Raw genomic sequence first — 22,879 nt, 5'->3', positions numbered from 1 at the left:
AACCCTAACCCTAACCCGAACCCGAACCCGAACCCGAACCCTAACCCTAACCCTAACCCGAACCCTAACCCGAACCCTAACCCTAACCCTAACCCCTAACCCTAACCCTAACCCTAACCCTAACCCTAACCCTAACCCCTAACCCTAACCCTAACCCTAACCCTAACCCTAACCCCTAAATCTAACCCTAACCCCTAAATCTAACCCTAACCCCAACCCTAAATCTAACCCTAACCCCAACCCTAAATCTAACCCTAACCCCTAACCCTAACCCCAACCCTAAATCTAACCCTAACCCTAACCCTCCACAGATCCCAGTGTATGATGCTCCCCTCCATCCATGTGTTCTCACTGTTCAACACCCGCATATGAGTGACAGCATACAGTGTTTGATTTTCTGTTCTTCTGTCAGTTTGCCGAGATTGATGGTTTCTAGGTTCATCCATGTACCCTACAAAGGACACAAACTCATTGTTTTCTGTGGCTGCATAGTATTCCATGGTGTATATGTGCCTCACTTTCCCTTTCCAGTCTATCATCGATGGGCATTTGGGTTGGTTCCCAGTCCTTGCTAATGTAAACAGTGCTAAAATGAACATTCGTGTGCATGTGTCCTTATAGCAGAACGATTTATAATCCTTTGGATATATAGCCAGCAATGGGATTGCTGGGTCAAATGGAATTTCTATTTCTAGGTCCTTGAGGAATTGGCACACTGTCTTCCACAATGGTTGAACTAATTTGCACTCCCACCAACAGTGTAAAAGTGTTCCTATTTCTCCACATCCTCGCCAGCATCTGTCGTCTCTAGATGTTTTAACAATTGCCATTCTAACCGGCGTGTGATGGTATCTCAATGTACTTTTCATTTGCATTTCTCCAGTGCAGCCTATTTTTAATATAGTTTGTTGTTTCCTCAAAAAGTTAAACTTCCTCCGGGCACAATGGCTAATGCCTATAATCACAGCAAACTGGGAGATCGAGACAGGTGGATCACGTGAGTCTGGGAGTTAAAAACTAGCCAGGATGACACAGCAAAACCCAATCTCTACTAGAAATACAAAAATTAGCCCGACATGGTGGCACACACCTGTAGTCCCAGCTACATGGGAGGCTGAGACAGGAGGATTGGTTGAGCCCAGAATGTGGAGGCTGCAGTAAGCTGAGATCACACCACTGCACTCCAGTCTAGGAGACAGCACAAGACCTCATCTCAAAGAGGAAAGGCCGGATGTGGTGACTCACACCTGGAATCCCAGCACTTTGAAAGGTGTAGGCAGAAGGATCGCTTGAAGTCAGCAGTTAAAGACCACCTTGGCCAACGTGGCAAAACCTGATCTCTACTAAAAATATGAAAATTAACCAGGTGTGGTGGCATGCACCTGCAATCCCAGTTACTTCGGAGGCTGAGGCAGGAGAATTGCTTGAACCCAAGAGACTGAGGTTGCAGTAAGCTAATATCAGGCTGCTGCACTCCAGCCTGGCCAACAGAGGCAAGATCCCACCTCAAAAAAAGAAAGAAAGAAAGAAAAGGAAGCCAAAATGCCTGGGACTGGAGGAGTGTAGTGGCTCACACCTATAATCCAGCATTTTGGGAGACTGAGATGACCACGTACCTCAGGCTGGGAGTTCAAGACCAGCCTTACCAACATGGAGAAACCTCGTCTCTACTGAAAACACAAAAATTAGCTGGGCGTGGTGGTGCCCACCTGAGGCACAGGAATCACTTGAACTCGGGAGGTGGAAGGTGCAGTAAGCCAAGATTGCGCTACTACACTCCAGGCCTGGCTGTCAGAGCGAAGACTCCGTCTCCAAAAGAAAAAATTATATACAAAAACTTAGCTAGGCATGTTAACAGGAGCCTGTAATCTCAGCTACTCGAAAGGTGAGACACGAGAGTCACGTGAACCCAAGAGTGGGATGCTGCAGTGAGACGAGATCACCCCACTGCACTCTAGCCTGGGCAAAAGAGCAAGACTCCATCTCAAATAAAAAAAAGAAAGTGAAAAGACAACACGCAGTGCGTTATATATCTAACAACAGTCTGTTAACCACAGTGTATAATTTGTCTGCCTCAACAACAAAAACAACCAAATTACAAAATCTAAAAACAGTTGAACACACATCTCGACAATACGACATGCAAATGGAAAACAAGCACATAACAGAACGATCAATATCATTCTCATTATGGCAATCTACATGGAAAACACAATGATAAACTCCTTTAACACGCACTGAAAACGCTATAATCCAAAGAAATATAAAATATTAAGTCTTAGCAAGGTCAGAGAGAAATCACCATCCTTAAATACCATATGGGAATATAAAATGGTGCAGCCTATTTTTACCATAGTTTTGTATTGACTCACAAGTGAAAAATAGTCTGGGCACAGTAGCTAATGCCTGCAATCACAGCACATTGGGAGGCCGAGACAGGTAGATCACATCAGTCCAGGAGTTCAAGACCAGCCAGGACGACATAGCAAAACCCCGTCTCAACTAAAAATACAAAAATTAGCCAGGCATGGTGGCACACACCTGTAGTCACAGCTACTTGGGAGGCTGAGACAGGAGGATTGCTTGAGCCCAGAATGTGGAGGTTGCAGTAAGCCGAGATCACACCATTGCACTCGAGCCTGGGAGATGGCACAAGGCCCTGTCTCAAAAAAGAAGGGGTGGGCATGGTAGCTCATGCCTGTAATCCCAGCATTCTGGGAGGCTGAAGCAGATGGATCACTTGATGTCAGGAGTTTGAGACCAGCTTGGCCAACATGGTGAAACCCCATCTCTACCCAAAACATGAAAATTAGTCAGTCATGGCAACAGGCACCTGTAATCCCAGCTACTTGGTAGGCTGAGGCAGGAGAATTGCTTGAACCCAGGAAGAAGAGGTTCCAGTGAGCAGTCATCAGGCCACTGCACTCCAGCCTGGCCGACAGAGCAAGACCCATCTCAAAATAAAAAAGAAAGAAAACCAAAACACTTAGGAGTGGCAGGTGCAGTGGCTCACGCCTGTAATCCCAGCACAATGGGAAGGTGAGGCAAGCAGATCAACTAAGGTTGAGAGTATGAGACCAGCCTGACCATTGTGGAGAAACACCATCTCAATGAAAAATATAAAAATTTGTCAGGCGTGGTGGCACAGGCCTGTAATCACACCTAGTCAGGAGGCTCAGGGAGAAGAATCACTTGAACCCGGGAGGTGGAAGTTGCAGTGAGCCGATAATGTACTACTGCACTGCCGCCTGGGTGACAGAGCAACACAACATCTCAAAAATAAATAAATACAGAAAATTAGCTGGGCATGCTAGTGGCAGACTTTACTCTCAGCTACTTGGGAGGCTGAGGCAGGAGAATCATTTGAAACCAGGAGGTAGAGGTTGCCGTGAGCCAAGATCACACCACTGCACTCCAGCCTGGGAAACAGAGCAAGAGTCCGTCCATCTCAAAAAAAAAAAAAAAAAAAAAAAAGTGAAAACACCACACACAGAAAGGAAGAAAACATTTGTGCATTACATATCTAACAGTCTGTTAACCACAATGTGTAATCTGTATAACTCAACAACAAAAACAACCAAATTACAATATGGAGAAACAGTTCAACATACACTTCACCAGTAAGACATCCAAATGGAAAACAGGCACATAAAAGATGCATAATATCATTATCATTATGGCCATCTAAACTGAATGACATACTCAGTGTCACACTCAGTGTCATACACAATGACATACACACACTTTGCCAATAATACATGCAAATGGAAAACAAGCACACAAAAAGATGACCACTACCATTATCCTTATGGCCACCTAAACTGAAACCACGATATACTCCCTCACACACACCAGAAAACCTATAATCCCAGAAATCTAAATTAACAAGTGTTGGCAAGGTGAGAGAGAAATCGCAACCTTTAAATACTGTACGGGGAACAGAAACGGTGCAGCCCGTTTTTAACACAGTTTGGTAATTCCTCAAAAAGTTAAAAACTGCCTGGGCACATCCGTTGATACCTGTAATCCCAGCACATGGGGAAACTGAGGCAGGTGCATCACGTGACTCCAGGAGTTCAAGACCAGCAAGGACGACATGGCAAAACCCCCTCTTTACTGGAAATACAAAAATTAGCCAGTTCATGGTGGCACACACCTATAGTCCCAGCTACTTGGGAGGCTGAAACAGGAGGACTACTTGAGCCCACAATGTGGAGATCACAGTAAGCCAAGATCACAACCCTTCACTCCAGCTTGGGCGACAGCACAGGACCCTTTCCCACAAAAGAAGGGGTGGGCATGGCGGTTCACGCCCGTAATCCCAGCACTTTGGGAAGCCGAGGCAGACAGAACACTTGAGGTTAGGAGTTCAAGACCAGCTTGGCCAATATGGCAAAACCCCGTCTCTACTAAAACTACGAAAATTCCCCGGGCCGGCTAGCATGCACGTGGAATCCTAGCTACTTCGGAGGCTGAGGCAGGATAACTGCTTGAACCCAGGAGGTAGAGGCTACAGTAAGCCGATATCGAGCCGCTGCACTCCATCCTGGCTGAAACGGGAAGATTCCACCTGAAAAAGAAAAAAAGAAAGAAAACCAAAATGCCTGGGAAGGCAGGGTGCAGTGGCTCACGCCTGTTATCCCAGCAATTTGGGAGGCTGAGGCGAACAGAGCACCTGACGTTAGCAGTTCGAGACCAGCCTGACCAACATGAAGAACACCTGTCTCTACAGCAAATACAAAAATTAGCCGGGCATAGTGGCCTATGCCTGTAATCCCAGCTCCTCAGCTGGCTGAGGTAGGAAGATCACTTCAACCCGGGAGGTGAAGTGTGCAGTGAGCCCAGGTGGTGCTGCTGCACTCCAGCCTGGGCGACAGAGAAAGACTCCGTCTCAAAAAAAATTCTAATAATTTCACACTAGAATAGTTATACTGAAAAAACAAAAAAAGAGTTGACAAAGATGTGCAGAAACTTGAACCCTTAAACACTGCTTCTGACAGTATTGCACGGTCCAGCCTATGTGTAAAATCATTTGGTGTTTCTTCAAACAGTTGCAAATAGATTTGCCGTATGACTCAATGATTCCATTCCTCGGCATATACACCAAAGAATTGAAGACAGGCGTTCAAACAAAAGCTTGTATGCTCTTTAAATGTGTCAAGGTGACAAATATGCAGGAAAGTCTGGGGAACAGTGCCAGGAAAGGAAAAATGGATCAGAACAATGAAAAAACACATCATACTCCCAGGCAGAACAGAGGGTAAAAATGAAATGAGTTTGTAGACTGAATTATTATGTAGGAACCATGCTGATTTACTGATCTAGGGGTTATGTGGTGGTTACCCGGGAGAGTGTACATTGGGTAAAATATACGGAAGTATTTTCTGGGACATTGTAAATCTGGTACAGCAACGACTGCTGCAAAATCTAAGAGAAGAAACAGGTTATGCTTTGTACTGCTATTGGAAGATTCCTGGAAGTGTGACATTATTGGAAATTAAACTACTTTTTAAAACAACCATATCAATACCGTGCCAGGAAAGCAAAGACCTCATCAAAATCCATTATAGAGGCTACAGTTCAACCAAAGCTGTGAAATCCTTATACAAGTCTCAATGTCAACAGAGTCCACTTAGTAGACATTATTGTATCTACTAGTATTAGAAGTTACAGTGTGGATATGTTAGTGTTATGGCGTGATGTGGATATTAGTGTTAGGGCACGGTGTGATTACCATATTAGAGACCACTGTGAGAATATTTATTAGCAGCCACTGTGTCTTGGACACTGACAATCTCAGAGCGTAGTCAAAACAGTGGATTTGAGGGTTTCGTTTTTCTAGCTGAATTCCTTCCTCCGCTGAGTACTCTCTGAAGACTCTCTCCTCTGCACTCAGGGCTTTGGACGGGAAGTTTGTTACTCACCGATGAACAGCACCAAGTTGACACAACCTTCATGCTGCCCTGAGGAAGATAAAGCTCCTTGCTGCTTCTGGCACCTCAGAGGGAAGTTGCTCAGGAGTGGGTACATGGGCCCTATGGAGGCGCCAGGGCTCAGCACAAATGCTGTTGCTCAACTGTTTCTCCGCGGACGTGCGCCCCCCCCAGTTGTCCTGAAATACCTATAAAATTCAATATTCAGTTTAGTCAATGTCATAACTTTGGAAATTCAAACTGAAATGAAGCCCACTATAACCATATCCCTCCCAAAACTGGTAATGGAAGGATTATTTGGAAGTCATATAGAATGACAGGTACACACAAATTAAAAGACAAAAACCTACTCAATATAGTCCAGAGACTGTAATTGAAAATGCAAAACTGTAAGAAATCAAAAAGAAAGTCTATGTGACATTGGGTTTGGTGTTGAGTTTTAACGCACAACATCAAACACCAATTCATGAAAATATTCATAACACAGATTTTATAAAAATCAATTTTCTACTGTGAAAAATCCTATTCAGAGAACAAAAAAGACAAGACAGACTGTGAGAAGATATTTACAAAATACATATGTGATTTTAAAGACTGTATTAAAAATACACAAAGAACTCTTCAAAGGAACAGTAAGAATTTTAAACTGGCCAGGCACAGTGGCTCACACCTATAGTCCCAGCACTTTAGGAGGCCGAGGCGAGCAGATCTTCACAAGGTCATGAGTTCAAAACCAGCCTGGGCAACATGGTCAAACCCCATCTCTACTAAAATACAAAAAATTGCCAGGCATGGTGGCATGCAACTGTAATCACAGCTACTCAGGTGGTGAGGTTGGAGAATTGCTTAAACCAAGGAGACAGAGATTGTAATGAGCCAAAATTGTGCCACTGCACTCCCGCCTGGGTGACAGAGTGAGACTCCATCTCAAAAAAAAAAAAAAAAACCTGAAACTAAAACCCCAATTAAAACTGGATAAATACCTGAACAGACACCCAGCCAAAGAAAATATACATATAGATAGCATGCTGGGCATGGTGGCACATGCCTGTAATCCCAGCACTCTGGGAGGCTGAGGCGGGTGGATCACCTAAGGTCAGAAGTTCGAGATCAGCCTGGCCAACATAGCGAAACCCCCACTCTACTAAAAATGCAAAATATTAGCCAGGCATGGTGGTGGGCGCCTGTAATCCCAGCTACTTGGGAGGCTGATGCAAAAGAATTGCTTGAACACGGAAGGCAGAAGTTGAAGTGAGCCAAGATCAAGCCATTGCACTCCAGCCTGAATGACAGAGCGAGACGCTGTCTCAAAAAAACAACCCGAAAATATACAGGTAGCAAATAATCACACAAAAGGATGCTCAACATCATGTCACATTAGGAGACTGCAAATTAATATAACACTGAGATGGCAGGGCGCGGTGACTCATGCCTGTAATCCCAGTTCTTTGGGAGACCAAGGTAGGTGGATCACAAGATCAAGAGATTGAAAACATCCTAGCCAAGATGGTGAAATTTTGTTTACTAAAAATACAAAAATTAGCTGGGCATGGTGACACATGCCTATAGTCCCAGCTACTCGAGAGGCTGAGGCAGGAGAAGCGATTGAACCCAGGAGGCGGAGGTTGCAGTGAGCCAAGATGGTGCCACTGCACTCCAGCCTGGTAAGAAAGTGAGACTCCGTCTCAAAAAAAAAAAAAAAAAGAGAAAAGAGAAAAGAAAAAACGAAAGACTGAGATATTACTGCACATCTAGTAGAACTGCAGGTCTCTAAAAATAGTTCATCAATAACAATTGGAGGTTGAAGAACAAGAGGTCTGTCACGCACAACTGGTAGAATGCAGCCACTTTGGGAGATAGTTTGACAGTTTTTCCCAAAAATAAACAAATTTTACCTGCAATCGAACAAATGCACCCCTAAATTGTATATGTTTAGACAGCTGCTTTGAAAAATTATTTTCAAACAAAAACTAGCATTATCAACTTCAAGTACAACCACGCAATGGGATACCATTCAGCAACAGAAAATAATGAACTCATCCTCCACTTGCTTTGAGTGTTAACAAATGAAGCGCACAGTTGCCCTTTTCCCCCGACAATTGACCTTACTAAAACAGAAGGCCCCCTTCCACCTCACACCCTTGGCTGAAGGGTACAAAAGGCCTCTGGTCTTGAGGCAGGACTAACTCCGTGGAGGCAATTTGCCCTCCAGAGCTTCGCTGGGACAGGGAGTGGGATGGTAAAGCCGGCCTCCAGCTGAGACCACAACCTTGCTAAGCTTCTTCTCTCCTGCCACCCTCACTCTTCTGAGGATGTCCCTAATAAGTCATTTGAACACTGGCCTTCTCAGGGTCAGCTTCTAAGGAAACTGATACAAAATAGTTCCATAAAACCAATGCGATGGTGAACTTTATGGTATGTAAATTCTCTCTCTGTAAGGTGGTTGTATTTTCTTTAATAGTTATAGTCATTTATACTAACAAAATTTTTATAAATATCACCTCATCAGGCTATACATTCCTGGAAACCCCTGATCAGGTCAAACATCTTATGTTGAACATCTAAGTACTGCTGATTTAAAGGGGAAATGTGCTTGTTTTTGAGCTCCCAAATTACTACCTATTCTTTTGGAAACACTAAGTTCCACTGAAATGGCCTGTACTATAGTGAATTGAGAGTTAACATGGGTTACCCTGCAATAGGTCAAGGCAGCCACCCCTCACCGATAAGGCTGATGATTCGAAGGTTCTTTTGTCTTTTTGCCTGGTACATATTTCAGAGCCACAAAACACACACATTTACTCAATGTTTATGTAATTCAGCCTTTATTGTAAAAAAGGAAACAATAAAAACAAAATCCTATTAATAAACACAATGCAAATGATGCCTGAGATTATTATAAAAACATACTAGCAAGCCACAAGTACCAGAGGTGAACAGGCGTATCTACTAGCTCTTCTCTTGCAGTCCTGCGCCTCCCACAGGAGGCACAAGGTCCAAGCTATTACTGAAAAAAAAAAAAAGGTAGTCTCTTTATGCTGAAATAGGGACTTTAATCGCTTCTTGTAGTCCAAATGGATGTACCTTGCAGTGTGGCTACAGTGACTCTGGATTTTACCAACAATAACGCTTGAGTATTCCTAACTATATAGCTGAGACTGTCACCTGCTTTTACTTAACTCTAATGGAAAACCTGTTCCTGTGATCTCAGCTTTACCTAGAAGAGCTCCTGAAACAGAGTAGGGACACAAAAGTCTGGAATGAATAGCTGTCTGCTCAAAAATATTTTATTAAAAAACAGATGACTGGGAAACTGAAGAGGAAAAAGGGTGGGAGACCACATAGGGAAAGGGTGGGGTCTCACAGATTCAGCTGGGGACTGGGGATAAGGGGCAATCATTACCTTGGCAGAAGCACAAGGAATTGTCCCTGAGGTCAGCTTTGGAAACAAACAAACAAAAAAAACTCATCTAAATTTGCTTTATTAAAGTGACATACAATCATGTTTTCTGATTCTCTTCACTGTCTAGCCTTGCAGGGAGGTGGGTGGGAAAGGTGTTAATGATACTGATCCCTAATTCTGCTTCAAGATCTGGTGTGGACTTCTTCCACCAGTCCAGTTTGCTGGTACTGACCTCATCCCTGTATCAAGGGCCTTGAATGTGGGAGGCTAATGGGATGGGGTTGCAGGAGGCAGGAGAGGGAATGGCCTAGAGTTTCTCCATTCACAGCTGGAGAGTTGCTGAAGGAAATGGTATGTTGAAAGGGCTCCACCCACCCCTAGCCCCAGCCCCTCAGCTGTGGGGAGAGGCTGCCTCCTCTGATGGGGTCTCGATGCTGCTGCTCTGCTCCCGTTCTGGTGCATCCTCCTCTTTCTGCTCCAACTTGAAGTTCTGTGAACAAGGTCGCAGGTGAGGCCTGGCCCTGCTTTTGCTCAACGGCAGCTCTGATACATTTAGTGCGGCAAAGTTGATGAGAACCGCTATATTGGGTTGCAGTACCTACCCCCGAAGAGAAGTCGTTTCTTCTATCCCAACCGAAATGTGGACCTGACCTACCTCGAGCTCCTGAAAGATCTCATCCATGAAGTCCTGAGAGTTCTGTTTGTAAGACACAGCTAATCGAATTGCATCATTGAAGAGCTGGGGGTGAGGTAGACATGGTGGATGGGAGTGTCTTGGACTCTGCCCAGTCCACCCCACTGGCACCACTGAAACTACACAATACTCCATGCCTAAAATCAGCAACCTTACCCCTTGATTTGCCCCTCCCCATCACCCTGGCCTATGCATGCTCAATGGACTTCTGCCTCATCAAGTCCAGGTCCATCAGCTTCTCCCCTCCTTGCTGCACAAAGCCATGCACTGTCCCCAGCTCTCTTCATAGCTTCCCTTTACCACCTAGTGCCCTGACCTTGCAATCGACCATACCTTCACAACATTGGTACCATCAGCAGCTGAGACAAAATACAGGGGCAGGGAGAACTTCTTGGCAAAATTGAAGCTTTTCTGGGTCACATTTATGTCTGCTGTAGAGAGAAGCCATGACATTGGTCTGTCCATCAAGGGAAGGGAAGAGGGTTTGGAGGGTGGGCCACTGGAGGCCTTCATTCTAGAAAGAGTGATAGGCAGGATGGATTGGGAAACATGTCCAAAAAGGGTTCAGTTAACAGGGATCTGTGTCTTGGAAAGAGGGCAGGTTGGCTCAGCTGGCTTCTTCATAAGGTGGGAAGAATGCAAGCAACTAAGGGTTGTATCTTATCATGGGAGGGAGGACAAATCACTGAAGGTTGCCTGCTCCAGGAATGGAGGAGGATATGTATGGTGGCAGGCCCCCATGCATTGCTGACACCCAGGTGCAGGGATGGCCCCACCATCAATTTTGTTGGCCACCACGATGCATGGGATCTCTGGCCTGAACTCCCGAAGCTCTGTATACCAGGTGCTCAGGTTCTTATAGGTGACTTTCCTCTGTACATCAAACACCTGCAAAGAGCAGAGGAAGAAAGATAGCTCAGGTATCTCAATGTTTCTGCACCCCATCTCCAGGAGACTCACACACCCAAGCAGGCAAGCACGAGCACATGCTGTGGTCGTCGGAATGCTCTGAATTGCAGGCTCTCTGACCACAGAGGCTGCCCTTTTTCAGGGAAGCCCCCTGGAGCCTCCAAATGCAAAAATTGTTTTTAAAAATCTTATTCTTGGCCTGGCGCGGTGGCTCATGCCTGTAATCACAGCAGTTTGGGAGGCTGAGGCTGGTGGATCACCTGAGGTCAAGAGTTTGAGACCAGCCTTGCCAACATGGTGAAACTATGTCTCTACTAAAAATATTAAAAATTAGCCAGGCATGGTGGCGGGTGCCTGTAATCCTAGCTACTTGGGAGGCCGCAGCAGGAGAATCACTTGAACTTGGGAGGCGGAGGTTGCACTGAGCCCAGATCGCGCCACTGTACTCCAGCCTGGGCAACAAGAGCGAAAACCATCTCAAAAAAAGAAAAAATATATAAATAAAAAACGTACTCCTTTTTCATCTAATCTTATTCATCTTTTCATCTAATGTTATTCACCAATTTTAACAATCATAAATTGAATCAATTTACCAATTGATACAGTCTGTTAGAATTTATAAAAACTTTTTTTAGTCTACTTTTATATTTATTGTTTAAACTGTTTTAAAGTTCCTTTGTAATAATTGTAAATGTTTCTAGAGTTTTACTTTAATTACTATTGATTACGTTTATCTATTTATTTATTTGTTAGAGACAGGGTTTCACTCTGTTGCCTGGGCTACAGTGCAGTAGCTCAGTCACAGGTCACTGCAACCTCAACCTCTTGGGCTCAAGGGATCCTCCTACTTCAGCCTCCCAGGTAGCATGCACCCACTAATTTTTAAAAATTTTTCTCAGAAAAAAAAGGTGAGTGTGGTGGCATGTGCCTGTAATCCCAGCTACTTGGGAGGCTGAGGCAGGAGAATCACTTGAACCGGGGAGGCGAGATCATGTCATTGCACTCCAGCCTAGGCAACAGAGTGAGACTTTGTCTCAAAAAAAAAAATTTTTTTTTTGTAGAGACAGACTCTTCCTAGGTTGCACAGGCTCATCTCAAACTCTTAGCCTAAAGGGATCCTCTCACTCTAGCCTCCAAAAGTGCTGGGATTACAGGCGTGAGCCACCACGACCAGCCTTGATTTACTTTAAGATGGAATTTCACTCTATTACTCAGGCTGGATTGCAGTAGCATGATCTCTGCTCACTGCAACCTTTGCCTCCCAGGTTCAAGCAATTCTCATGTCTCAGCCTCCTGAGTAGCTGGGATTTATAGGCATGTGTCACCACGCCCAGTTAATATTTGTATTTTTAGAAGAGACAGGGTTTTGCCATGTTGGCCACGCTGGTCTCGAACTCCTGACCTCAAGTGATCTGCCCACCTAGGCCTCCCAAAGTGCTGGGTCTGCAGGCATGAGCTACTGTGCCTGTTTTTACTTTTGTTTTTTGAAATACGATCTGACTGCCACCCAGGCTGGAGTGCAGTGGCACAATCTTGTCTTACTGCCACCTCGACCTCCTGGGCTCAGGTGATCCTCCCCTACCACAACCTCCTGAGTAGCTGGGACTACAGGTACATCCCACCATGCCTGGCTAATTTTGTTTATTTATTTTTTTTTTTTTGTAGAGATGAGGTCTCATTCTATTGCCCGGACTGGTCTTGAACTCCTGGGCTCAAGTAATCCTCCTGCCTTGGCCTCCCAAATTTCTGGGATTACAGGAATAAGACACAGTGCCGGGCCTCTTAAAACTTTTTTAGGCCGGGCGCGGTAGCTCAAGCCTGTAATCCCAGCACTTTGGGAGGCCGAGGCGGGTGGATCACGAGGTCAAGAGATCGAGACCATCCTGGTCAACATGGTGAAACCCCGTCTCTACTAAAAATACAAAAAATTAGCTGGGCATGGTGGCGCGTGCCTGAAATCCCAGCGACTCAAGAGGCTGAGGCAGGAGAATTGCCTGAACCCGGGAGGTGGAGGTTGCGGTGAGCCGAGATCGCGCCATTGCACTCCAGCCTGGGTAACAAGAGCGAAACTCCGTCTCAAAAAAAAAAAACAAAAAAACTTTTTTTAAGTAATTTTCATTTTTTATTATTTGTAGCTCATACTTTTATTATCTTTTTATAATTTATTGTTTTTACCTATTTTATTTTTGTTTTTAACTTTTTTTGAGACATAGTCTTGCTCTGTTGCTCAGGCTGGAGTGCAATGGCATGATCTTGGCTCACTGCCACTGCAACCTCTGCCTCCTGGGTTCAAGCGAATCTCCTGTCTCAGCCTCCCAAGTAGCTGGGATTATAGGTGTGCACCACCATGCCCGGCTAATTTTTGTATTTTTAGTGGAGACAGGGTTTCACCGTGTTGGCCAGGCTGGTCTTGAACTCCTGACCTCAGGTGATCTGCACTCCTCGGTCTCCCAAAGTGCTGGGATTAAAGGTGTAAGCCACTGTGTCCAGCCTGTTTTTACCTATTTAAAAATAACAGCAAGAAAGATGAGCACTGCAAACCAGCTCTCGGGGCAGGACTCTTCAAGACAACTTCTGAGCTGCTGCTGCAGTGACCCCTCGTGCCCTTCACAGGAGTTCCTCAAAAGTGTCACACCCAAACTGCCCTAGTACAACAGTCAGTAAAGTTACAACCACCACCCTGCAGCTGCCGGCACAGCTGCCCTCACTTCTAAATCACCTAGGTATTTGTGCAGGCAACATGGTTCAAGCTCAAGGCTAGAGGCTCGCCCTGTGTGGAGGGTCAGCAGCTGTCACACCTAAAAAGGCAACAGGAAGTCTATCTGGATTCAATGAATCACCAGGGTGTCTTGAACTCCCAATGAAGACTCCTTATAAAAGATATCTATAACAAAACTTCTGGAATCTACTTTCCACCAGGCTCAGATGCCTTTTGTTCAGGTCTGGTTTCCTGAGCATCCTTTCTTTGTTTTGAGAGCTGAGGAGGAGCTGGCTAGAACGAGGAGTATCTCCATCTCAAGGTTTCAAGGTGGAGGGTAGAGCCCTGGCTCCAACTCTGACCCTCAGCCCCTCAGGTCCTCGTGTGGTCAGAAGATGAGTGCCTTCTACCTGCCAGGCCCCACGCAGCAGGCTGGGGCTGGTAGCAGGCACCTGCAGACACAGGGATGGTGGCAGGAGAGACACTCCAGGCCTTCAGAAGAGGGTATAGGGGAAGCCCATGGAGAGGCATCAGATGTAGGAGGCAGTCACTCTGAGAGAAAGACAGGTGAGCTCAAAATACCAAATGCCAGAGCAGACCTGAAACCAAACTGCCTAGAACCAAGCTCCTCTGCTCTTGAGGGTCAGACTTCTGCACTACACTGCTCCCATTGCCTTACCCTGTCATCCTCTTTCGTTTAGTACCTTAACAGTTTTCAGAGTTAAAACCTGGAAATTTTCAAGGGATTTTGTTCATAAGGAACGGTGGGGGGAATCAGGAGATGAGCTGCTTCCTTTACCATCTGCAAAAGGCCAGAAGGGAAGAATCCTCACTGTCCTCACCACTGGCATCTGTACTGTGACCCCCAGTCAGTAAGTTCCTGGGGGCAGCCCTCATGTCTTCCCACCGTGGCACTCCCGGCATTTTGCACATGCACATCACAGACAGAATCCAAGTTGTGGAAGGGATCAGTGGTGCAGGAGCACACAGGAAAGAGTAATTCTAATGACAAACATCAGAGGAAGCTGCATGGAGGTGATAGCATTTAAGCAGGGCCTAAAAAATGAGCAGCGTTTCAAGTAAAGGGGTGTGAGCTGGGAGAGGCTGAGGGAAGAGCATGAAGGAAGGTGTGCAGAGGAGCAAGTGACAATGAGCAGAACAGAGCAGCTCCTTCTGGATCCCCTCTGCTATTGCTTCTTACAGATGAGATGACACCAGTTCAGCCATGCATTCCTCTCAGTGCCAAGGTAAGGCTGTGCATACGTGTAGACAATCGCTAAGTGGGAGGTAGGGCTTGAAGGACGGCTGTCTAAATGCCATGGAGTGCCATGGCAGACCGTATTAATATACACCAACAATGCTGGCAGCTTGTCCATCCCATGTGCTCTTTTCATCATGTGACTGATTCCCCACTGAGAGGTGCCGTCTGTTTCTTCCCTCTGTGATTATGGCCAGAGGGGTGCCATGTAACTTGCAGGGCTAGGCCATAAAAGGAAATACACATCCCACCACGTTCTCTTTAAATGCTTGATCTTGGGATCTTGGCTGCCATTCTGTGAGCAGGCCCAAATCAGCCCAACTGCCAAAGTGCATAGAGACATGTGCAGCAGAACCTGCTGGTGGTCCAGCCAAGTGCCAGCGTGTGGGGGGAGATGCCCCAGACAGTTTCAGACTGGAACTCAGGCCTGAAGTTTCCTCAGCTGAAACTTCAGACATATATGGATTCCTGATACATCAGAAAATGGTTGTTTTGTTCCACCAAGCTTTGGGGTTTTGTGTTAAAGGAAGACCCTATTCTAAGAAGTTTTAGGGACTGAGGTTTTCACTTGGTGACAATTGCTACGATTAATAATTCAGAAGACTAGTCTATTACTTCCTGCATTACAGATGGCTGATATTCATGGAAATGCATGGTTTTTTTTTCTTTGAGACAGAGTTTTGCATTGCTTCTCGGCCATTTGGCTAAGATCAAGTGTGGAGACTGAGTTTCGCTCTCGTTGCTCAAGCTGGAGTGCAATGGTGTGATCTCGGCTGACTGCAACCTCCACCTCCTGGGTTCAAGTGATTCTCCTGCCTCAGTTTTCTAAGTAGCTGGGATTACAGGTGTCTACCACCATGCCCTGCTAATTTTTTGTATTTTTAGTAGAGACCGGGTTTCACCATGTTGGCCAGGCTGGTCTCAAACTCCTGACCTCAGGTGATCCACCCACCTTGGCCTCCCAAAGTGCTGGGATTATAGGTGTGAGCCACTGTGCCCAGCCATGAAAATGTTTTATAAGTGGCCCAAAAGAAAAACATGCTTTTTCAGCACCTAAAAGTGGTGGCCTGAGAACCAAGCCAGGAAATTCACGGTAGGAACTTCTGTAGGACACAGGTTTACAGAACCCATTTTTCCTTTCTTAGCCCTTCCCATGCTGTGCTTCAGGCACTTACCACTCCCTGGCCACTGGGGTGGGAACCCTGAGACTGTATCCTGGACAACAAATGAGAGGCTGGGAGGGAGACAAGGGGCTGGCCTGGGAGGGAAGGTTCTCTGGTACCCATGGCATCTACTTAGTGCCAGCAGCTGCCCCTAGGGAACAGCAGCAGGCAACAGTGGAGGGGCTTGTCTGACGGGGTGGTCTGTCAGAGAGACTCTGACCCTCTCTTAGGCACACCTGTGCCGCTTGGATGCTACACCTGATGTTGAAGCCCTGAGCTTGCTGTTCCATCTTTTCTTCGCCCATCCCCACCTGCAGAGAGCTCAACTGTCCCCTTCTCACTAAGAAGCTCTGGGGAGCAGGTATGGTTTGAAGCATCCCCGGGTGGCCCTGAGCCCCTCTCCCACAGCACCGAGACTTGGGTTAGAGGGTCCAGAGCTTCTAGGCCCCTCATCCCTCAGGCCAGACTTGCCCAGTGCCTTTGTCCACCTTCCCCGGGTTTCATACCATGATGCAGGCGTGGGCCTTGTGGTAGTAGGAAGCATGCATGCTCTGGAACCGCTCCTGGCCTGCCGTGTCCCAAAAGTCTGCAATGTGAACACAGCTCTGACTGCCTGTTGGGGGCTAGAGGTCAGAGAGACCCACATGCCCGGTGCATTTCTGTGCAAGTCACTGTGCCAAATACATCACACATGTGACACAAACCACAGCATGTGTGTGTGCGTTGAGTGCACACGGGGAACACAGGGAGGAATAGAGACTACACAGCTCTACATGTGTGTCTTCAAGACACAGTGCACCTGAATGTGCTGGGAGAGGTGTGTGTTCACCTGTGTGCATGGGAAGACAGTGAGTCAGGGGCCAGGAGGAATGACAACAACACAAACTGGGAGCCCAAGGAGGAAGAAGATGGGTTCCCCGTTTCCCACAAGACATGCAGGGTCCTCTAAGTTCTAAATTAGTCCCACTTCTCATGTGCGCTGACCACAGATGGTAGACAGTCAGGCAGGCTATGTGGCCTGGCCAAGAAGAAGGTTATGACCCAATGGCAGGTCAAAGCCCTACATGAGAGATAATGTTCTGACAATATTTTTTATTTGTTTAAACTGGCTTAAAAAGGAACCCCTGAAGCTAGGAAAACTACTGCCTTGTTGAAGGCCTCTTACGTTCTCTTTCCCTCTGGCAGGTACAGTACGCCTCCTGACTTCTAGTCCTGAACCCTGTCCCACACACCGGTGCTGGTCTGGACGCCAGGTCAGAGGGCTGGGACTTGGCCCCTGCGTGCCTCCTTCCACCCTCCATGGCCTTTTGTCCCCGCCTGGGGTCTCATTTTCTTCCTCTGGACTCTGTCTTTATCAACCTTCCCTCGCCTCCCCTCCTCTCCCATTTCCTCTTTCCTGAGGGTCAGCATGGCTTGGCCCTGTGCTGCTTACCCACAAGGATGGTCTTGCCATCTACCGTGGCTGTGTGCTTGTACATGGTCAGGGCGTACGTGGACAGCTGCTGTGGCTGACTGCACTCAGGTTAAGGAGCGAAAACCAATAAAAGGGGAGGTAAGGAAGGGGTGGGGAGTAGGGGTGTTTGGTTTGATGAAATGGACCCTCTCCTTCCTCTTCTTTTTGGGGTTATTGAGATTTTAAATCAAAGGAATGTTGCAGAGGATCAGCTGTAACATATCACTGGTACAAGCTCCATGGAAGGGTGAGGGTTGGGAGGGGATGGGAGTGTGTCCTGGTCATCGAAGTCTGAGGTAAAATGCAGAACAGGGTTTTACAGACAAGTGTCATCAATGGCATCATGCAGTTGGAAAATACAAATGTAGATGTCGCGACTCCATCGTGGATGGAGCTTTTGCAGGCTAGAAAGGAAACCCTAAGTCTGGTAGCAACACAACCATTCCAGGGAAAAACTCCCACAAGCCATAGAGCTCACAAGCTGTCTATCAGTTTGGAGTCTGCCTATGTGTTAAACCCTGAAAACATGGGTTAAACTCTGGGAATATCACCTTCCGTGGCCGCAAGATGCTGGACAGTGTAACCAGCAGAGCCAAGTGACGCAGGTGGGCTGGGTGTGCAGAAGCACTTGGTACAAGGTGGAGTAAGACATACTCAGATCGTAAGACAACTGAGCTTTGGGGTTAAGACAGGGAGCAGCAGGCTCCAGGGGCTCTTCTCACAAGTGGATCCACTTGGAAAGCCGTTTAAAATCTCCCAGTTGGAGGGAGGAACTCACTCCAAGCCTATACAATATAACAGTTCATGGGAGGAAGGTGGGGCTGGCAGCTCCTATTTTGCAAAGGTCATTCATATCAGAGATTTGTTCAATAGTAGGGGGCCCAAGCTTTGATGTTAGAGAGGTTAAATGACTTGCCCAGTGTCAGGACCCACTAAGAAGGAGGAGGATGTGGGATTTGACGCAGACTATGTGCTGTTAGACATTCTATTGCCCTCTTAATGTAAGACAAATCCAAATATGAGTAACCTTCAAAATATACAGCAGTGATTTGCAATGCCATGTGGGTCAATCAACAAGAAACCAGTGTGGAACAAAACCTGTGCATTCACTTACCCAATCCTCCTTCTTGCGCTGCTAATACAAAAGGGGTGGGCAGTGGGGCACAGATACATGAGCATGGGAAGACCTGCAGGAACAAGGGGTATTTCAAACCTCAAAGGATACAATCCATCCATGAGAAATCGCTCCATGAGTCTGTAAGCAGAATAGGCAAGGTGGTCAGATGGTGTATGCATCTCCCCCTTGCCCCAAACTTTTTTTTTTTTTTTTTTGAGACAGAGTTTAACTCTTGTTGCCCAGGCTGGAGTGCAATGGCGCAATCTTGGCTTACCGCAATCTCAGCTTACCACAACCTCTGCCTCCCAGGTTCAAGTGATTTTTGTGCCTCAGCCCCCTGAGTAGCTGGGATTAAAGGCATGTGCCACAACGCCGAGCTAACTTTTACATTATTAATAGAGGTGGGGTTTCACCATGTTGGTCAGGCTGGTCTTGCACTCCTGACCTCAGGTGATCCACCCACCTCAGCCTCCCAAAGTGCTGGAATTACAGGCATTAGCCACCATGCCCGGCCCACTGTCCCAAACTTTATCACCCTAAAGCTGATAACCTGGAAGCCACCTATGGCTTCCCTTTCCCCTTTTACAACACAGCCACACAGTTTCCAGGTCAAGCCTGCTGGGAATAAGCACAACAACCTGTCATAACAAAACAGCTCACATCACTAAGAGTACACAGACCACCCATGTGAAGTTCTCAAATCTGTTATTTCCATCTCAGCACAATGCTGCACAAATAATTACCCTTGTGTTATGCACAGGGAAACACAGACCAGGAAGGCTGTTCCTTCTGTTCAAAAGCCATTTCCTGGCCGGGCACATGGCTCACATCTGTAACCCCAACCCTAACCCCTAACCCCTAACTCTAACCCTCTCATCCTAACCCTAACCCTAACCCTAACCCCTACCCTAACCTTAAACCCTACCCTAACCCCTAACCTCAACCCCAACTGTCTTATTAAAAGAATACACCAATCTTTACAATGATCATAGCAAATCGTCAGTTTTACCCAGTTTCCTCCATCTCAGAGAGTCCCTCCGAGAAAGCATCTTTACCACATTTGCCAATCTGTCACGGTTGCAGTCACTTTTCCCTTTCCATTCCCACTCCCTGCTCTTGCAGTCCCTCTGCCCACACACCACAAACAGTGTCCTCAACTGCTCCACACCTTCTCACCGGGCTCAGAGGGAACACTCAAATTCCCCAGTCCCTATGACCTGCCCCTGTCCCTGCAACACACACAGCTGTGCAAGTGATCCCCTCGTTCTCCCGAGACTGCTCCTTCACCAGCCCTGAGAAGCCATGCTCCTCTGTCTCTGGAGGATTTTTTTTTTTTTTTTTGAGACAGAGTCTCACTCTGTCTCCTAGGCTGGAATGCAGTGGTGTGATCTTGGCTCACTGCAACCTCCGCCTCCTAGGTTCAAGCGATTCTCCTGCCTCAGTCTCCCACGTATCTAGGACTACGGGTGTGTGCCACCATGCCCTGCTAATTTTTGTATTTTTAGTAGATGAGGTTTTGCCGTGTTGGCCAGGCTGGTGGAAGACTTTTTTAATGACCCAGACTCTCTCTAGGCCTGGTATTTCTTCCCTAATCTCCCAACATACTTAGATTTGCCCACTGCACTGTCTCCCAGGCAGATGATCTTCACGTTGTCATCAGCATCATATTTCTCTTGGTCCAGCTCACTGGGTTTGGTTTTGTCTTCTGCCATTGGCTCCTAGCTGTAGAGGGGGTCCGGCCCAGGGTGGCAGGGGGTTGGGGGGGGTCTTATCTGGGAAGATCAACAAGAGGCTGTTGTTAGAGATAAGTCCCCTCAACCAAATGTATTTCTTCCTCTTCCTGGACAGGAGAGACAATGAGCCAATGAGAGAGGGGCCCAGGAACTCACAACCTTCTCCATTCACCACCAACTTGCCTGCCACATGCTGTACACACACAAAATTCTCTTAGGGTGGTTTTCCCTACAACATTTTCCTACTGCAGGTATGCTTAAGATCACACCTCCCACTCCCACCTGGAGAGACAATATTCTGTATTTACAAGTTCTTCTTCTTTTTTTATTTTTATTTTTTGAAATGGGATCTTGCTGTGTCACCCAGGCTGGAGTGCAGTGGCGCGATCTCGCCTCACTGCAACCTCCACATCCCAGGTTCAAGCAATTCTCCTGCCTCAGCCTCCCCAGTAGCTGGGATTACAGATGCCTGCCATCACACCCAAATAATTTTTATATTTTTAGTAGAGACAGGGTTTTACTATATTGGCCAGGCTTGTCTTGAACTCCTGACCTCAAGTAATCTTCTCACCTCAGCCTCCCAAAGTAATGGGATTATGGGGATGAGTCACCGTGCCTGACCTGTATTCACAAGTTCAACATACAAAAGTTTCCTTAATTGTAAAACGGGGACAAGAAACAGTACCCATGTCATATAGTTGATATAAGACACTGTCTGCCAAAAAGCCTGAGCTCTCATGACTGAATGACTCTAACTATACAGCCAAAGATGCCTGCCCCACACTTGTGATCCTTTGCCCTCTTCATGTCTCTGACCTCTCCTCCATTTTCCACCCTACTATAAGCTGTACTTGCCTCTCCCTCCCTCAACATGGGCAATTCCCCTAACCCCCTTCTCTATGGCTGTTTCAACCTTTACTAGTTTAAAGTGTCTCCTAAATGCTGATTATGCCCTGCTGTACCTCCACCCAGACTGCTTCCCTCAGTGCCGGACTCAGATGTTATGCAATTGCGTACTAGACTTGGAGTAGCAGAGTATGACACACAGGCATCAATAATATGTTATACACAAATACTTAAGTCCTGCACACTCCAAATGCTGCTCCTTACATTACTCATTTGCACAAGACATTTACCAGGCATCCGGTGCCAACAGCTGTGTGCAACATAACCTCTAGCTCTGTTCTACTCTCCTCACACCTAAATATGACCTTGCAAACATTCCTGAGAATGTAACCACAGTCCAGACTCTTAGCTAGCTGGTACATAGAAATGATATATGATGACGAGGTAGCAGCAAGAAGTGAACCTTACTGAGCATTCACCATGAGCAGACGTTGCAAAGGGTTCAGACAGCAGAATCTACTGTGGTAAGAGCTACAACAGAAGTATGCACACGGGTCAGCGACAGAAAATACCAAGAGGGCCCCCGAGTTTTACTGACTGTGCCACCACACAGCTACTGCTTCTGCATAGTCAGGAACTTCGGCTTATTTATCCAGGGGCACAGTTCCTGGGAAGTGGCAGATACTTGGTAAGCATGGTGAGGGTCAGCCCCCTTCCACCTGTACCCTGTAGAGAGAGCGACATAAAGCCAAATGCAGCTGCATGGCTACATGCTTGGAGACTTTCTTTTGTTTGGGGACACGGTCTCACTCTGTCACCCTGGCTGGAGTGCAGTGGCGCGATCACGGCCCACTGCAGCCCCCAACTGCTGAAGCGATCCTCCCTTCTCAATACCCCTGGGACTACAGGCGAAGATTTGGTTGTCCCTGTCCTCGAGATCCAAGTGGGCAAGCTATTTTTCGATAAATATTTCTGGGCACCAACCATGTCCCGGCATCGCCAGGCTGCTCGTCCCACCACCCACAACAGCCTCGCGAAGCCACCGTTCTGTATTTCCCCCGACCGGGACGCCCTCCCGCCCAGATCCCAAGGGCAGCCTCGGAGGGGCTGTTCCCGGGTGCTGAGCCCGCCACTGGGGAGGATTTGCTCTCACGTGCGATCCCAGGTGAGGGCTGGAGAGACCAAGGACGCTGCAGGTCGGCCCACACGCGGCCAGCGGCCCCTCAGGTCCCGCAGCCCACCTGGATTCTGCGCGGTCTCGAACCACGCCCGCCGGCCCCGCTAGCGGCGGCGGCGCCCTCGACTTCCGGCTCGACCAGCATCCTCACCGCTGCTACGCAACCGCGCAAGGACCCCGTGCAGGGCTGCCCGGTCGAAGGCCTGAAGGACCCCCGCCGGGGCGCGGGCTGCCCAGCGCGGCGCCTGAAGGGAGTGCCGCAGGGAGTGCGCATGCGGCTGAGTGCGGAAGTGGTGCTTCTTAGCCTGGCGTGGTGGTGCCTGTCGTCCCAGCAGCTCGGGAGGCCGAGGCAGGGGAATCGCTCGAACCCGGGAGGCGGAGGTTGCGGTGCCATCTCTGCCATCTGTCTTGGTCACCAGGGCACAGAAACGCCTTGTGCTTGACTCACAAGCAGCTGGGTGGGCACACATGTGAGGGAAAGCTTGTTGCAGCAAC

General features: G+C 47.4%; 1 protein-coding gene across 6 annotated transcripts; it reads right to left on the bottom strand.

The window, feature by feature from the left end:
- Positions 1 to 8,737: 8,737 nt before the first annotated feature.
- On the bottom strand, positions 8,738 to 22,507 carry RABL2B (RAB, member of RAS oncogene family like 2B). 6 transcript variants are annotated; one of them, XM_032266248.1, is made up of 9 exons: positions 22,414 to 22,507; positions 20,234 to 20,400; positions 18,737 to 18,766; positions 17,491 to 17,570; positions 16,565 to 16,644; positions 10,807 to 10,918; positions 10,364 to 10,461; positions 9,992 to 10,075; positions 8,738 to 9,826 (listed from the first exon to the last, which is right to left on the bottom strand). In XM_032266248.1, exons 2-9 carry the CDS (start codon positions 20,338 to 20,340, stop codon positions 9,728 to 9,730), a joined length of 690 nt encoding a protein of 229 aa, XP_032122139.1. In that variant the 5' UTR covers positions 20,341 to 20,400; positions 22,414 to 22,507; the 3' UTR covers positions 8,738 to 9,727. The 6 variants fall into 6 exon arrangements, with proteins under 6 accessions (XP_032122139.1, XP_032122140.1, XP_032122138.1 ...); XM_032266249.1 differs by having other exon boundaries at positions 22,449 to 22,504; XM_032266247.1 differs by having other exon boundaries at positions 22,361 to 22,503.
- Between the last annotated feature and the right edge of the window lie 372 nt (positions 22,508 to 22,879).

Source organism: Sapajus apella, unplaced genomic scaffold (assembly GCF_009761245.1).
Source record: "Sapajus apella isolate SASKATOON/1434 unplaced genomic scaffold, GSC_monkey_1.0 scaffold156, whole genome shotgun sequence".
In the NCBI taxonomy this organism is placed as follows: Eukaryota; Metazoa; Chordata; class Mammalia; order Primates; family Cebidae; genus Sapajus; species Sapajus apella.
Note: the sequence above shows the minus strand (reverse complement) of the source record. Positions and strands in the feature narration are given on the sequence as shown.